Source organism: Larus michahellis, chromosome 10 (assembly GCF_964199755.1).
Source record: "Larus michahellis chromosome 10, bLarMic1.1, whole genome shotgun sequence".
In the NCBI taxonomy this organism is placed as follows: Eukaryota; Metazoa; Chordata; class Aves; order Charadriiformes; family Laridae; genus Larus; species Larus michahellis.
In genome coordinates, this window is record NC_133905.1 from 9,477,057 (window position 1) to 9,494,261 (window position 17,205).

The following is a 17,205-nucleotide window of genomic DNA, read 5'->3' on the forward strand; positions in this document are numbered from 1 at the left end:
TGTGGAAGAAGAAAACTTGAATCTCAGACCAGGCACCAGCCTCTTAAAGGCTCGCTCTTTTCCATTTTAAAATATTTTAACTCCTACGTGCGTTAAGGAGTCTCAGAAAATCTGCTTCATGCCCAAAGTTATACTTTGGAGGAGGAAATACTTTATTTTTTTTAAATATACAGAAACTGAATTGAGGTGGGTTTTTTTTTTTAGTTAAAGGCAAGAATTCCAGCTTATCTCCAAAGCTGCCTCTGGAATTTCCACGCAGGGTGGGGCTGGGGTTGGAGAAAGCCAGAGGTGTTCACAACAGCAGCTGAGGCTGGTGCTCTCCTCGCCCCGTTTTTCCTACATAGTTACACGCACGCACCCCCCAGCTGCGCCGCTTCCAGTGCCAAGATGAGGGTACTTGCCAGATACTTAAGCAAGTTGATATATTAGCAATGTATTTCTTACGAGTTCTTTATTCTATCTTTCAATACGGCCCCCAAATTCCACCCCGTCCGCAAGTCAGGCCGCCAGAGTTTTGTTCTGATCTATAAGTATCTAATGTTAAAAGCTGTGGGTCTAATTTCAGGAGCGGGTAGTTTGGCAGCTCGCCTGCGTTTTCATCAGAGAAAGACAGAAAAGAGTATAGCAATGGATTAGAATTTTATTTAATTTTCAACTGAAACTCCCAAAAGCTCACTCTCAACAAAACAGCTGTAATATTATAAATGAACCTTTATTAAAGACACTTCAATGCCGTTTGTTAGACACTTCAATATCTTACACGTTTTTCAATGTACAACATTGTACCAAATTTTCTAATAAATAAATAACTTTGTACACAAAAGTAATACTTCCTCTTTCACATTGCCTCTTAGAAGCAGCAAATTCACATATTTAGTGGAAGTCATAACATTAGGCAGTTAACTTTATTCAGAAACATTACTTTCAAATGTTAATGTGGCAAATATGCTTTGTATCTGCAATGGTGATGACATTTCCGCCAGCAAAATGAGTCAATTAAATCGTTCCCATCTTCCCCGTGTCCCCGGTTCCACTGTTTTCACCTTGCGAGTCATTTCTACAGCATACTTTTCCCTTGAGTAAAGGGGAGAATTACGCTCCGTTTATAATTTTTCCAACATCCATTTCCTTTGCTTTGCATAAACTTGGCACTCAACATAATTCGCCACCTGTCTCAAAGTGCAAACGTGTCAATAGTCAGGAACTGATACAGACAGGTATGAATTATGCCTCGCTTCGTCAAGGTCAGGTTCCCCTGGCTGGTCGACGGTGGGACTCGCCATCAGCTACTGGGCAACAGCCCTTCCCTTACGGGCAGCGGTGGCTCCTCGAGGTAAGGCTTGGAATCAGCGTGGCTCCTCGAGGGAAGGCTGGCCAGGAGGCCACAGCGCTCGGGCAGATCCCCAAGCGATGGATGTGAACAGAAAATTAAATGTTTCTGCCTTTGTTTCCAATACTTGTTTTGAGCCATAGTACGAGCAAAGGTGGATTTCCACCAGACTCGGCTTCAGTGGAACTGGCATCTGAGTTGCTCCTAAGGCAAAAAAGTTACAAAACCCCCGAATAAATCTTCCCCCAAAGTAGTCATCACCAGAGTTAGCAACCTTATGTTAGCAGAACTCAAATTACAAATAACTGGAAGGGAGTCCTCCATCCACAGGTACCAACACCAACAGAAAGCAGCCTTTCTATAAATAAAAAGCGTCATAGTGAAGTTAGAAGTGACAAAGATCTGTTTGACCAATGTGGGTATTTCTTTTTCCCCCCATTCATGGATGAACTTAAAAGACCACATAAAAATACTTGGGACGTTTCCATTTAACAGAGTATTTTCAACCCTAAATATACAGTTTCCCTTCTAAAATGAGTATATTTCTGAATAGCCTAGAATTGCTACACAAAGCAGCCTAATTCATTTGAAGCGGATCATTTCAAATTCAGAGTTTGGTTGCAGATGGGGGTAATGGTGTTCAACAAGAAAGCGGAATATTGTGTTGCAGGGAAAAAAGTCCAAAGTATCAGATGAATTAACGGCACAGCTGTCAGCTCAGGAGTGTGATTTTAGTTTTGTTGTCAAAACAGCTCTATGGTTTCAATGCCTCCCCATCCCCCCCCCCCCCAACAGATGTATTTTTTGGGGGGTGTGAAAATGCATTATACTGGCCCGGGTTATTCCTTCTAAACAGGGCTCGGCTGTATATCATTGTATCATTATACGCACCTTATACAGGTAAAACGGCATCCATTTGGGAGGGGAAACGTCTGCAATTAGGTCTGCAGGTGATCAGGGCTGTAACAGCATATATGGGCGGATAACGCCTTCTGCTGTGTTGTTTTTTTGAATGGTGCATTATATGAGACCACCCCACAGCTTTACCGCATGAATTACTTAGTTTAGTAATGACTGCTCGCTAATGACGACAGCCTTTTTGTCTGGTGGTTTTGGGGCTCTGCACTGTCGCTGAATTATTTAGTGCCTCTTGTGTGGTCCACTCTAACATCACACAGTCACACTTCAAATCCTAATTTTTAGGCAGTTTTGAAAAGCAATGGAATTTAAGTTCTTCCACCACAGGAAAAAATCAGGTTGCTATGTTAATTTCTCACTGCGTGGGGTTTTTTTTTCCTATAAACTTCATTTGAACCAGTTAAAGATCTCTATTTAAATGCATTAAGTGCAATAAATTTCAAAGGGGAAGAAGGAAATTTGTGCTAAGTAACCCAATCGATACTTGATTTAAAGGAACTTCCATTGAAAAGGGGACAATCCCTTTGGAACAGTCTGGCTTTTTAAAGTTCTGCTTATGCATTTAAGGCACCAGAGTTATTTCGCTCACAAAGTTTAACAGCAACCTGACACTGAAAACAATATTGCCAAAATTGTAAAATTTCACTCAGTTTTCCATGCACTAAAGATTAAAATAGCCTCTGTAAAAGATATATATATATATTTGTATATATATATATTTATATATGAAAACTCTTATGTACAATTGTATCAAATACTTTTCTCTTTACACAATAATCCCTTGCATTTATGTGCTTCATATGCAAGACAACTTTTGAACGCTTCATACTTCTCAGGGAAGTTTTAAACTATGTACAAACAGATGACGCTCGAACAGGATTTTGTTCCCCATACAAGCTTGTTTCTCATACCTCAGTTGTTTTGCCTTTGACAGGTCATCAGTTCAAGATTTGAGGTAGAAATAAGTAGCCTATATACTCTGTGCAAAAAAAAAAAAAAAAAAATTAAAAAAAAAATAATAGCGTGTTTGTTAATTTGCACATGGCAGTCTGTCCTCTCAGTCCAGCGATCCGTTCGGTGGCTTCGACTCATGAACGGAGTCGCGGGGCTTGGGTGCGTAGCCGTTGGACAGGAGAGCTTGCTTCACTTCCGCTTCGCTCTGCAAATCCAGTAGTGTTGGGGACATTTCGGGAAGCACATTCAGTTGCTTTAGCGACCCTCCTGCCGGTGAAGCTCTCACCAAATTCAGGTTGTTAAGCTCCGAAGGCTTTGCTACCGCTTGCGAAGAGCCTGCAAAAAGCCCAAAGAACCAGCGTGGTTAGCTGACGCGCAGCCTGCCAGCATCGCTCACGCCCTTGAGCCAGTTAAAAAAGCTGATGGGAGAAAACAGGGCTCTGTTTTCTCGGATATAACCCGGATGGTATTTTATTACAGCTGGGCGTAAAAAGACATCCCCTGGGAAACACGTACCATGTTTATCTGCAAGCAGCGGGCTGGTCGTGCTGACAGGTCGTATTCTGTCGTGGTTGCTGGGGTAAAGGCTCCCGTCTGTTTCCACCCTCTTGCCACTGGCAATCCCGTTGCACGGCTGAGGATGAAGAAGGCTGGTGCCTGCACCCCTCTTCCTACTCCGTTCCTTGCTGCTCAGTGCGTTTGGGTAGGTGTTTTCCACAGTCTTAAGGCTCTCGGAGTAGTACTCCGACTCCTTGGGGTAAATGTGGACGTTCATGCTGTCCGTGCTGCCGCTGCAGTCCGTGCACACAACCGGCAGCCCGTAGCCTTTAAGGGAGGAAGGGAAACAGCAACGAAGGAGGATTAACCAGCTGGAAGTTGTCAGCACTGAAGCACACAACTTGCGGAAGGGAAAGGCAGCTCTGGTTAGTTCATCTCTCCCTCGGCAGTGTGGGAATCGCTCACTAAATAATACGGACATTTCTTGCTTTTATACAGGGCTAGTAAACACCTGCGTTTGTCAGAACTCTGTAGCTATCACTAAAGGTAGGGCCAATTAATAGGTTTAGTTGGTTGGGTCTTTTTACTCCAAAGAAGTTGTGACTTTATGTTTTTTAAAATAAACCATGCATTTATGTCCTTTTCCAGACTTTCTAGTCAGGGTAGAAACAGAAAGTGGAACTTTCCTGCACCTGCTTTAAATTCCAAGTTACCTTTCTTATTTTTGTGCTGCTACTTTACAGGGATCACTGTCAACTCATATGGTTATCTCAAGATATGTTATTACTGCTAGCGGTAGTAACAGATGAGCAGGATTCAAAGAAGCAAGCAGGAAGGAGTTTCCAAATGTCGAAAGTTAATTTCCTTGAGTGCACTCGACAACTTTCCATTATTAAACTTTAGGGTTTCTCCTGGAGAGATAATGTCTTTGGCTGGTTTTCTGTGGGTGTTACAATACGGCATGAGAACAGAAAACACATCCTAAAAATAGAAAAGTGTGAGCGTAACACCCAAGAAATTGGCAAAGAGCAGAGGCAGGTGTAGTGCCCAAAACAACCTTTAAATTTTGAAAATACAAAAAAAAAAAAAAAAGCTGAGCTTTGAAGTTGACAGCCCCTTAAAAGCGCATGAAAAAGTTTAACGCCTTCCGTTTGAAAGTTCTCTCACGTTTTAGGAACTGCTCAAATCCAAACACCCATCAGCCAGCTGCAAGGAATGGCCATGGTGAGCTTCAGACTGGCTCTTGCTGACGGTTCCTCCAATTCCAACTACCCAAGCTGGACAGAGGATCAAAGCAAGGAGGAGAAAGTAAATCTACTGTGCTCGCACCTGACAGTAGTTCTGGGCTTGCTTTTTTTTTTTTCTGAAGGTAACAATTTCTTGTCTTAATGCTGTCTGACTTGGAGGCTTTCTGATCTGTACAAACACAAAATACCTTTCCAGATTAATGGGTTTTGTACCTGTCTTATCTGGAACAAGCATTCCATCAGCCATGTCTTCAGTCTTCCAAGTGTCTTTATTATAGCCGATACACAGCTTTGGCTGTCTGCAACCTACAGTGGGAGCTTCAACATCTGGACACCTTCCAGCATCAGTCTGACACATACCTGTAACAAACGAAGCGTCTGGCTAAAGATTACAACCATCTGCTCTCGGTTAAATGACTTGTTGGTCTTATTTCTACCGTAAAAGCTGTGAACGGCAGAAAAATAGCCACGGAGATAACAGATAATTTTAAGCTAACGTTTAACAGAATCAACACTGTACAATCTCAGGAGAATCTCAGTTCAGAACGCTTAACTTTTCCTTCCTAACGTGCTGTGTTTAAATACTGTAAAATCCCAACATTTACTTTCTCAGCCTGAAGGCAGGGACAGGCAATGCTAATGTATTTTCTAGTAGAGCTTAACTATGAGTGACGCTGGTGCCAAAATACTAATCCAAAATTAGCAAAAAAACAGTCCTTAGGGCCTGACTGAGCAGTTTCTGAAGCAGTCTGCTTGTATGAACACCGTCATTACTGGGAGAGGACAGCTTTGTGAAGGGAAAGACAGATCCTTGTTCTGCATAAATGCAGTAGCTAGAGAATTACATTATGAAGATCTCTCCGATAACTGCTAACAAGCACAGAAGTACTTTGTACTGCGCTTTCTACCTCCTCCTATCAAGTTCAGATACGGCATTACAGAAAAAACAATTACAGCGGTTCTCACCGTTGCTGTCTATGTGCCCGTTGGGCTGTTGGTTATCGACTCTGACGACCGCTTCCTGCCGGTCAGAAAGAGTGCCTTGTGAAGACAAGTAGCTCGGCACGTCAGGAGGCACAATAGTCTCATCTAGAGCAATGGGAGCAGAGAAACGTCAGTTCCCAGTAAGATATAAAAGCTTCTGTTTTCAAAGGCGTGTAAAATCACATTTTCAAGAGGGATTTGGGACCAAATCTCTAACTGGTATTTTCTGTAGATGCAATGGAAACTGAAGTGCCTGAACACTCCATTCCCCTCGGAAGCCCCACTCCTGATTTCTCAAAGCTGAATGCTGTGGATATAGCGCTGATAAAGCCATTTTGAGTGTTTCCATTTGGCATGGTCAGTACAAGGTAGGCAGAGGTGGAACTGTCTCTTCAGAACAATTAAATTCTTCCTTTTCCCCTGAAATTCGGAGTACCTCATTTGACTCAAGTCCTCTGTCTCACAAAGTCATGAGTACAAGGCTCTGGAGAACAGGGTCTTTGATTCACTTAAGCAGGCGAGTAAGTCTAAGCCCCTTCGCCATCCTGGGCTCTGTCCATCTTGTATCAGCCAATTTCAGTTCTCCTTGTCACACAAAACCAAGTGAAACTCAATTATGCTAGGCATGAAGCCCTAGATTTTCTAGACCAAAAAAAAAGGGGGGGGAAAAAAAATCCCACTGGCACATCCCACTGGTCATATGGTATCCAAGGACTTTGTACCTAGCCCGTGTCTTTAAAATCCTCTGTCACACTATATCTAAAACTAAGCGTAATATAGGAAGGCTGCAAATCCCAGCAGGGTGGGGAAGCCTTAAGCTGATTCTTCCATACATCTGTTCAGAGGCTGCATAACGTTGAGGGCAGGAGAGTTTCTTCTCACTGCAACACTTATCCCCTCCGAATATCAGGAGGAAGCAATAAACACTACTTCCCCTAAAAAGGGAGGGATACCCCTCAGCAGCAGGGCTACGACAGCTCTTACAGGCGACGTGGTAAAAAGGGATTCCACCTTCAAAGTCTAATTTTTAAAGTTTGGAATACAAAACTTTTGAAAATACAGATTCCCAAGAAGCAAGACAGACTCCCAGCATCATGGACATAATCCAGACTGTCTTAAGAGTTATCATTTATGGTCATGGAAAATCAAAGCAGCAAAGCAATGGCGGAAACTATTGCCAAGTGGAAAAGACCTTTCTGAAGAGCAAGCCAAGGGCAGAAATGCAGCTTTGAACATGCTTCGACAGCAAGTGAAAGCTGGTTCCAGCTTTGTGAGCCAAGAGAACCACTGAGATAAGCCAACTGCTTTTCCAGTGTGACTGACTGCGTTGGCTACCTGACGTGCCGATTCAGCCTCGGTGGGAAGTCTGACAGCAGGAAACTTTAGAGAAAACCTTAGCAGGAGACAAGAGCTACCTGTGTTGGTGACACTGTATTCTTCACTTTTCTTCCTGGTTTGGTAGATGATGCAGACCCAGACCAGAGACGTCAACACGATGCTACACACCACGGCAATGGTGATGATCCCCACAGTGGTACGGTCCTTTCTACAGCCGAGAGACTGTAAGATGCTCACGTGGCTGTGTGCGCGCTCTGTCCCCAGGGTGTTGGACATTTCACAGGTATATTTCCCAGCGTCCTCCAAGACAACGTTCCTAACAATCAGCAGCTGGTTGCCAGAGGTGAAGTGATGCCTTTCTGTCACGATCAGGGGCTGGTCACCTTTCAGCCAGGTAATGCGAGGAGGTGGGCTCCCTGTGGCTTTGCACTGAAGAGCCACAGTCTCACCTACAGACACTACATGGTCTTCCAGCGGATGAATCAAAGATGGTGTCTCTGCAGGGGAATAAACACAGAAATTAATTCTTGGAGACAGTATAACAACAGATTATTATTTTTTTAACAGTATTGAACATAACTGATGTTCCTGCAGATAAATCTACAGCAACGCACTATATGGCCATATGCCCAAGAGCATGGTGGCTGCAGACCACAACAGATCTAACGATCACAACCAAGGCCTTCCCATAGCCAGGTGGTGTTGGTCTTCCCACCACAGAAACCCTTGAGGACAAGGGGCAATGGCTGACACACATCAATTACTTCACAGGGCAAAAGAGATGGAATGCAATTCCTTTTGAAGTAATTTTCCCAGCCAGTAAATAAGAGTGGTTGGAGGGGTTTCCTTGGCATAAAAGGAAATGCGACTTACGGCTCCTTCCCTTCATTAGCAGGGTATTTTTCACTAGTTAACTACAGTGTAAAAGAATGAAACAAGACTAATGTAGAGCACGGCCTCTTTGTCCTTTTCCTGTATCTGCAACTGCTGAAGAGCTTGAACAGCAATCCCTTCCAGTTCCCACTTCCAGACCACTCGGTCTCTTGGGGCACTAATGCATCTTACCCAGTACAGTCAAGGTGGCATTTGCAAGCACAGACCCCGCAGAGTTCTGTGCCGTGCAGCTGTAGACACCCATGTCTTCTATCTTCACATCCGTAATGAAGAAGACATCATCGTCAGGCATGACGTGCATGCGGCGTTCTCGAGCCGCAGGGAAGTCTGTGCCCCCATCTTTCTGCCAGGCAATTTGTGGGGTGGGGTGTCCTTCAGCGGCACACTCCAGCCGTGCCGTTGTCCCTGTCCGGCTGGTGATGTCATGGGGAGTTTTGATAAACGAGGGCAACACTGATAAAGAAAAAAAAAGAAAAAGGAATGAGCAATTCCATGGGGAAACACCATCTTCTGGGCAGTTCTACCTGTTTTCCTTCCTAGGCAGGAGATTAGTATGATAATACCATAGCCAAGAGGACTGCAAGCTGCTTTTGCAGGATATATCTAAACTGCTGGGGACTAACCCTGTATTTCTACAGCACATACCTGTCTTCGGTGTCAAAGACCCTCCCCACTCAGCATCATTAGAGCTGGGATCAAAGCTAATTTTCTTCTGCGATTAAGCTGGATACAAACCCTGTTATCTCTCCTACAGAAAACTTTCAATCACTACAGTCCCTCTTCTGTGTATCCTTTTGTATTTTTGTTTTCATTTGCCCATTTCATTGGGTGCAGACTCTACCAGAACAGCCAAAGAGAGGCAGCTACAGCCATTAAGAACGTGCTGAAGTGCTTGGCTGGATGGCAGCCATCACAAGCCTGGCATGTGCTCCTCACATGGCATTTCTCAGCATCCACTGAGATGCAAGCAGCTGGTGTGAAGAGTTGACCTCAGAGCTCCTCACCATGAGGGTAACTGACTGCTGAAAGCGCGTCCCAGAGAATTGTACCAGCTCAGGCTGAGGAAAGGAATGAGAAGGCAGCTTCCTACTCACCATTAACAGTGAGTCGGGCCTTGTTGGAGTAGGTAGAGCCAAAGTGGTTGGTGATGATGCACTGGTAACGCCCTTCGTGGGTGAAGGTGACATGCCGAAGGTGCAGAATGGTGGTGTACTCCATCACCTCACCATCCTTTGCCCGCACGTGGGCAAAGTTCTCGATCTCAGCATCATACAGCATCTCGTTGTCTTTCTTCCATGCAAATATCATGGGGGAGCTGCTACTGCTGGCAGCCGAGCAAGTGAAACGGATGTCCTTCCCAAGGACAGCCACTGTTGTCTCAGGCTGGATGATGATCTGTGGCTTGGGGAAATCATCTAAGAGAAAACAGCAGGCATAGTTAGTTCTGGACTACGGGAGAAGGCTGGAGCAAGCAAAGAGATGCAATGAGAAATGAGCAGTGCGTAAGTGAAAGACATGACTGCACATCTGCTTTTACATCCGCTGTTGTCTACACCAGGAAAGCAGCTTGCTGCTGCAAAACTCCACCTGCAACTGCTGCAAAACTCCACCATCAAGACTGGCTCTATAGTGCAGATGTGTCGTGCACAACTCCACTGAGTGGCTGGTCTAAGCTAGGTCTCGCTTCTCTGGTTCCTTCTGTAATCAGTGCACTGAGGTGGTCACTTAGTGACCTCAGACACCTAGAAGACACCTAGCTCTCTTCACCAATGTAGCTGAACCTCAGAAAGACACTATGGTCTAAAGAAAATATCCTTCCTTGTGCAACCCATGCATGAAGAGCAATGCTGAATTTGAAACTTCAGCTCCAGGCCTGCATGAGTGTGAGCAGGAGGGGAGAGCAGGACACTTAAAGGGCTGCAATGCCACCTCCAGGGATAAATGCTGACGAGGAAGGCGACTGCAGCACGTGCTGCCAAAGCAGAAGCAGCTGTAGTTGCCTGTCACCCGTCTGGGGTGGAAAGCTTTGCACACTCTTTCTCTGCCCTGAAGATTGTTGGTTTTAGCAAGGTTCCAAGCAGATTCATTTAATAGATTCCTACAAATGGTGTAATTTAATATTTTACTAAGGTTTAATTAAACAGCCAGGCCTCTGGAACCAGGAGTACTAGTGCCTGGAGGACTTGGCAGGCACCAGAGAAGCAAAGCTGTCTTCGCTTTGTGATGTTGCTGTGGGGATGAAGCCTTCATGATCTCTTCTTCCAGATGAACACAGCAAGCCTCCCAGACTCGCTCAGGCAGAGGCCACCTAGGCAGAGCCCCACCAGTCTGGGATCAAGAGGGACATGGGACAGCAGCTGGAAAAAAGCTTTTGTTCCGTTCAATGCTAGTCACGCATTCAACTTAGTTAAATAGTGTTTTCCAAAGCTCATTTTCCCTTCATCAAACAGCCGTGTGCAGCTCCACCCAGGATCCACACTGGTTGGCTCCACACCACAGGGTCTGGCTCACCAAACAAGGCCTTTATTTTGCCCAAAAGCCGGATGCTATGCATGAGCAGCATCACTTTGGCCTCCTCTGATCATTTACACTTCCTTAGGAGAGAGGCAGCAGATGTTTGCGTGTGCTGGTTGTTAGGTAAAGCTGTTTGCAACCACAGCTCAGGTGCAGAGTCAACTGCAGCGTTTGAGTGGCACAACAGCAGTAGGTGCCGTTTAGAAGAAAAAACAACCGTAGGGGAAAAAAAGATTATAATGCAACTGTTAGCCAATGCCTTACTGGCCCAAAGAGGAGCTACGATGGAGAGATTCTCCTCTGCTTCTTTTTTAACCCTTTGTTATTTCCAAGAGGGAGAAAAGATGAAAGAAGACTGCAAAGCCACAGAAGCAGCTCAGAAGGCTGCAGAGCGAAAAAAGTGATAGCTGCAGTCTTGGTAGTATCACACCGAGAGGACCGGGCAAGTCTCTGTGCAGTCCCATTTGGAACTGGAACAAGCATTAGTCCCTTTTGATTGAATACTCGGGGAGCCCTGTAAGGAATACACTAGATGCAAGCAGTGCGCTGTGTGGTTTTGGTGGGAAATAAATTGTAGCCAATGACAAATTTTTAAAATGCAGGCTTGGGCTTCCTTTGATCCCATTGAATAACAAAACAAAACAGAAACCCTCTCGTAATAACATGCTAGTAGTCAAAGCAAATGTTTCCCAAGTGAGCCCTACCCTGCATCCAACCTCAAAACACACAGGCAAGACTTACCACACACAAAACTTTCTGGCAGGATGGCAAAAATGCTCTTGCTTTTTAGTGACTCAGGATGGGCGCAGGTGGCCACCACAAAGGATTGCAGCTCTTTCTCAACTAACCACTGGGGCAACCATTTCAGCTGGCAATCGCAGAGGAAGCTGTCGCTGTTTATGTGGCTGCAGGGAAACAAAACCAACACGAGCCTGCTGTGAGTCCCATGCGGAAAGAAGGCTGGAAAGCTCACAGCCCTTTCATGTTAGACACATTCCTCCCTCCCCCCCCAGCACGGGTGGAAGGAAAAAAAGGACTGCAGGGTTGTCCTCGAGGCACTAACGATGTTAAATACTTAACACATTTAAACAGCATTTCATCTCCACGTAGAGCAACCCACTCCTGTGCTCCAGTGAGACTCCCTAACACCTTGTATTTATTAACCAGCTTCCAGAGTGATCCCCAGGAACACACGAGCAATGTCCCTGCCTTAAGTGAAGAGAAACCCAGGCAGATCATCTACAAAGGAGACACAAGTCAACAGTACAGCCCGTTCTGCTCCCGTTTCTCCTATCTAATTACCACGCATATTCCTTCTCTGCCTCTGTGGTTTGAGCATCTTTGGTGGGGACTGAATTCGGGCCTTAATTACCAAACAGTGAGAGGATGCCAAGTTCCCACTGCAAGGCCTTTAGTTCCCTCAGCGGCCAACACCAGAGGATTAAGTGGAGAGGCCCCTGCCTGCGTTCTGTAAGGTACCTGTTCGCACACCAGCACCACCAGGGCTAAGAGGTGTAGCTGATGATGTGTTTACTGATTAACAGGAGCAGTGGAAGAGAAATGACCAAAGACATTCATGTAAATCCAATACAATGACTAGTTTGGAAAGCAAAACACAGAAACATTTCTCAGCATCCTAACAGTAACTTAGCAGCTTCTGTTAAGAAAAAAAGCTGTGAAAAAGGGGCAAATAAAAGGGGAACCGCGGGATTATTTTTTATTTTTTTTTAATATTCTGGGCCAAACTGTGGCTTAGCATAGCTCTGAGGCCAGTAAAGAACTGCAAGTTTACTCCAACAGGGAATTCAGACTTTGGTCTGGTTTGGTCCAAGATCCTAGGAAAACCCAGTCTGACCCCTCAAATCGAATGTGAGGATGCCTCAGAGACTGGGAAAATGGCCCCAGACAGAGAATTCCTGTCCTGCAATACTGCAAGTTGTGCAAGAGCAGCATATCAAGAGCACAGCAGAATCTCAACTCCAACACTATGTTGTAAGAAAATGTGAATATCTCCTCCCATTTTTCTACCTGATAACCTCGGGAAATGTCTGAAACTAGACAGGAAAGGGGAAAAGGAAGAAATGGACTGGAGAGGGAGGGAATGAGGGAGCATAGTGATCTGATTTTCCAAATTTGTCCACTTTGCTGTCCTAGAAAGATGTGTAGCCCCTAATATACATGATGGCATAAACACTGCTAACTGCGACAGGTCAGAGAGACCCTTAGTATTTAAGGCTTCAGTACAACACATTCTGCATGTATATGTCTCCATCTGAAAGCCACCTTCTCCATGGTATAAACGTTCCTTCACAATATCTGGGATCCCACAAGCTCTTCTCTAATGAGATCCATCTTTCGCCTCAATTTTGTTTCAAGAGCCAGGGCAAAAGATAAGGTGGTTAAACAAACAACACACATGCAACATTTATCTTATTCATTCCCCAAGTCACTGGTATTAAATATTATTGCTAACAGTGACCATCCAATTCCCATTTCCAACACCAGGAAGAAGAATCTGAACCTGCCCAAATACCAAATAACTGATTTCTTGTTCCACAGAGATTGCACTACTCCAGAGTGTAGCAATGCACTGACAGTGGATTAAATATTTATGGAGAAGAAGAGAAAAGGAAACCAGGCAAGACTGGAAACAGTGTCTGATAACAGTGCAGAGCCCCGGCCTGGAGCACAAGCAGCAGCTCTGATAACACATCCGTATTTTTACACCAGAAGGCTGGATGACAAGTGGATCCAGTTCAAACGGTGCTTATCACTGAAATGTCAGTACTGTATGCGAACCCTAAACATAGGTACAGCAAAGGAGCAGATGGACCACTGGGAATTAAATCAGTGGCAGTGTGAGAAGGAGAGATGGCTAACAGGACCAGGGCTAGACTTCCTGAGTGAAGATGAATAATTGCACAGCTGTGAACCTGCTGGAAGAACCTGTTCCAATGATCTAATTTCACTCACTATTAAATGCAAGATGTTCCTGTGAAAACTACTCATGTGTAAAAATACCCTGCAGAGGAGGACAGAAGGGGGAAGGAAATAAAAGAGTGGTAATGCGGATAACACCCCACTGGAAACAACGTGCTACTTCTCACGTCCAGGGCAAGAAGGATCCCTGCCTCCTTAATGGCGTGTACAGTCCAATTACTTACAGCTGCCGCAGGCTCTTCATCTTAGCAAAAGCGTCTGCTTGAATGGAGCGGATGGCGTTATCCCCAAGGTTCCTGCAGAACACAACCAAAGGCAATGTGAACAAAAGGGATACTACAGCTGTGACAAAGTCTCTCCATATTTAAGCAATGACTCCCGTAGCAGGTGATCTGGTAGCTCCTTGTTTAGGCCATACACGCTTGCAGCTCATAGAAATGGTCTTCCAAAAAACACTTTAATACTGAGTAAGTATTGCCGAAGAACAGCCAACCAACAAAAATTACGAGAATAAATAACTAAGTCATTCCATACCCCATCTTCTCACTACACTTTCTCAGTCTCAGCTACCTCCATCATCCATAGCTCAGAAATTCCTCAGGCCCCTCGACAACCAAAGATAGCCAGGAATGTTGTATCCCAGGCTAGACCTTCAGCAAACATAAAGAAAGCAAATACTTGCCCTAAACGTCATCTGAGAAGTTATTTAAAAGTGACTTTGAGAGGATACTATTGTTTTCAAAAAACATTACAATGTTTCCAAAAGAAGGTATTCTTAAAAGCTTCCATCACAACTAATGCTAATTAAAAAATTCACTTGTCCTCTGAAAAAGGATAGTCAGATTTAGGGCTTAAGTTTACTAAGTGAAGGGTAGGACAGACAAGCACTGCTTGCAGAGGGAAATCTCAGTAGAGCATTAATTAATAAGGGAATCTTTATCTGGGAACGTACCCCTAGAGTCAGGCATCCCCAACCCTTCAGTATGCTCTGAACGGTCGTAACATTTCATACAATTAACAGCCAATAAAACATCTCGAGCAAAATCACGTATAGTTTAACTTGTCTTAATTCAGAAAGGAAGTTATTAATGAAACACTGCTGGAGTCATCAGCCTTGGGACACAGAAAAAAATTACATAGCAGCAGCCAAAATTTACTTCTTGCAAATCGCTCAAGGCAGTTGTGCTGAATGGGGATGTTCGGTGCCTGCATCATAAGCAGTCATTTGCAACACGTGTCACTGCCGGAGCCCAGATTTAAGAGGAAGTTGGAGCAAGGGAGGAGGAGAGAGGGCTACATCTGAAATAGCATGTTTTCATCGCTAACAGCCTCAAAAGAAGCAATGCGCAAGTCGGGGTGATATTTATCCAAGAACAAATCAAAAAATGAAGAGCATGCAGATTCGCCATATGTGCTATAACTTTGTTCCTGGCACAAAAAAAGGCCAAAGTTGAGGCGGACTTATAATGAGAAGGAAGCAGGTGGCCCCCACAAATGGACTGGCTTCTCAGTTTACAAAGACGCTATTAAATTGCTAGCAGACCTCTCAAGCAGCTACTTTTGGCAGACCCCCCTTCCCAAACTCTGAGCCATGGTGGGTTACTCACAGGTGCTCCAGGGCCTCCAACCCTGAGAACGCTTTCTTGGCCACCGACTTGATCTTGTTTCCAAACAGAGTTCTGCAGTTTCCAAACATCCAGTGCCAGATAAACAGAAAGAAAATGGGGAGAGGGGGGCAGAAAAAAAAGGAACACAATTAGCGTGGCTTTATCTGATATACGCGCTCAGTGTAAGTCCTGGGAAATCTGAACTGCACGGAGATTAAGAGGGCTGAAGTACACTCGCTTTCCCACTCCTGAAATTAAATCCTTTTATCTGTATTCGAATTTAATAGTGATGACAGCACAAAAGGGAATGTGCCGTATCACATAAAAAGGCAGGTTTGCTCCAGTGCTTGGAAACCAGCTTGCTGAGTAACAGAAGGTCCCCTCTTTTCTTTGCAGGCTAGCTGTGGACAGGATTAAGTGCAATGACAGTTTAACAAGATTTTGGTCTCTCCCTGCAACACATTTCATTTCTGACTTCTTCCCAGATAGTAAAAGAGTGGTAATTTATTCACTGCTGCTTGGCCTGAACAGACGTCCGCACACAAGGGCTGAGGGCTGTCTCTCGGCTGCACGTTTATACAGCAGCTGAGGTGACTGCCGACTTCCTTCCTTGGCTTATTATAAATACAACAGCAAAGTAATATAATGCAATAAATAATAGCTGAGTGCTAATTTCAAGGGGCAAAAGGAAGAAGAGAAAAGGTAATGTCCAGAGCTGGGGAGGGTGCTTGCTCACATCTGTGACCGGAGAGCGTTCCCCCGAATCAGCAGACAGCGCTAGGCAGCGGCCAGAGGAGGACGATCAACAGGCAACAGCCAGCTGGAGCCATCACGGCCCAGCTGCAAAGTGATGGTTCTCTACAAATACCGACCAGTGGTGATCGGTCAGGGGCAGGCTTCGTGCAAAATGGATGGTCTCCTCAACTGCTTTAATAAAACATCAACCAATGACATTAATTAGGAAATGCTTTCCTTCCCGAGGTTCTCTCTATCTAAGGTTTATCTTCCAGGTGCACCTTTTATCACCACCTGCTTCATGTGGTGTCCAATGCAGGTCATCCCTACCACCTCAGGTAAACAACATGTGCGGTGCTGCATTTGATTGAGATTTCCTTCAAGATTTTTCCTTCAATATGGGCTGTATATTTACACACTAAAAAGGCCCTAAAACTATGATGGTCCCGCTGCTTGCTACTGGCTGGGGAAAAGAGGCCAGGGTACAAGACGGAGCACGTGTGGCCATTATATGAGCAAATACATTTGCAGCTTGTTAGGGTTTTCCACAAAGCACCCTTCAAACGTCAGGATAATTTGGTGTCTCAGCACTGGCACCCAGAAAGCCCGGTTTCTGTGTGCATGAAAGCGGTGAATGCCATACCGGGTAAAAAGGAAAACTGGGGCTCATCCCGCTGACTGTTATGGCAGAGGGCACTGAGACGGTACCACAGTCTGTCCTTGCAGCCTGCTGACTTTGGTGGGAATTTGGGTGCCTGCCACTGGGCAACACTACGACCCCGAGTAGGTCCTCACAAAATCAATCACCCTGATAGTGGCATTGCCATATGCCACCACTCTAGTTCTTGAGTAGCCAGGAAAGGCCGGTTACTCCTAGCTCCATACAAAAGGTCTGTGGCCTCAGAATCGCCAATCTTACCATTCTAGAGCAGAACACAACCAAAAGCTTCGGTTTCAGGCAAAGCCACCTCCCAGCCTCCACAGTGAGACACACGCTCAAAGCCCTTTCTTATGGGCAGAGTTAACTTGGTACAAAACCACAGCTGAATATTCAGAGCTGTGTCCCTTCATTAATTATTTGATTTGAGGCGAAACTAGAGACAGCTATCGTAAGCATGCTGGTGGCTGATTAAAAGCTCCAGATATCTGCAACCTGCTTTATCAACAGTATCAACCTAAATATCTACAGTGAGCTTTACTGAGCTCCTTGCTACACACCGAACCCAGGGTACCAGAGGTCCCATTT

General features: G+C 45.0%; 1 protein-coding gene across 1 annotated transcript in view; it reads right to left on the reverse strand.

The window, feature by feature from the left end:
- Positions 1-620: 620 nt before the first annotated feature.
- Positions 621-17,205, reverse strand: part of LRIG1 (leucine rich repeats and immunoglobulin like domains 1) — a 96,051-nt gene continuing 79,466 nt past the window's right edge. The window contains 10 exon segments of the mRNA XM_074603396.1: positions 621-3,538; positions 3,719-4,027; positions 5,161-5,307; positions 5,914-6,036; positions 7,347-7,766; positions 8,335-8,616; positions 9,258-9,578; positions 11,419-11,582; positions 13,842-13,913; positions 15,225-15,296. Coding sequence (XP_074459497.1) covers positions 3,306-3,538; positions 3,719-4,027; positions 5,161-5,307; positions 5,914-6,036; positions 7,347-7,766; positions 8,335-8,616; positions 9,258-9,578; positions 11,419-11,582; positions 13,842-13,913; positions 15,225-15,296 — 2,143 coding nt within the window. The 3' untranslated portion in view covers positions 621-3,305.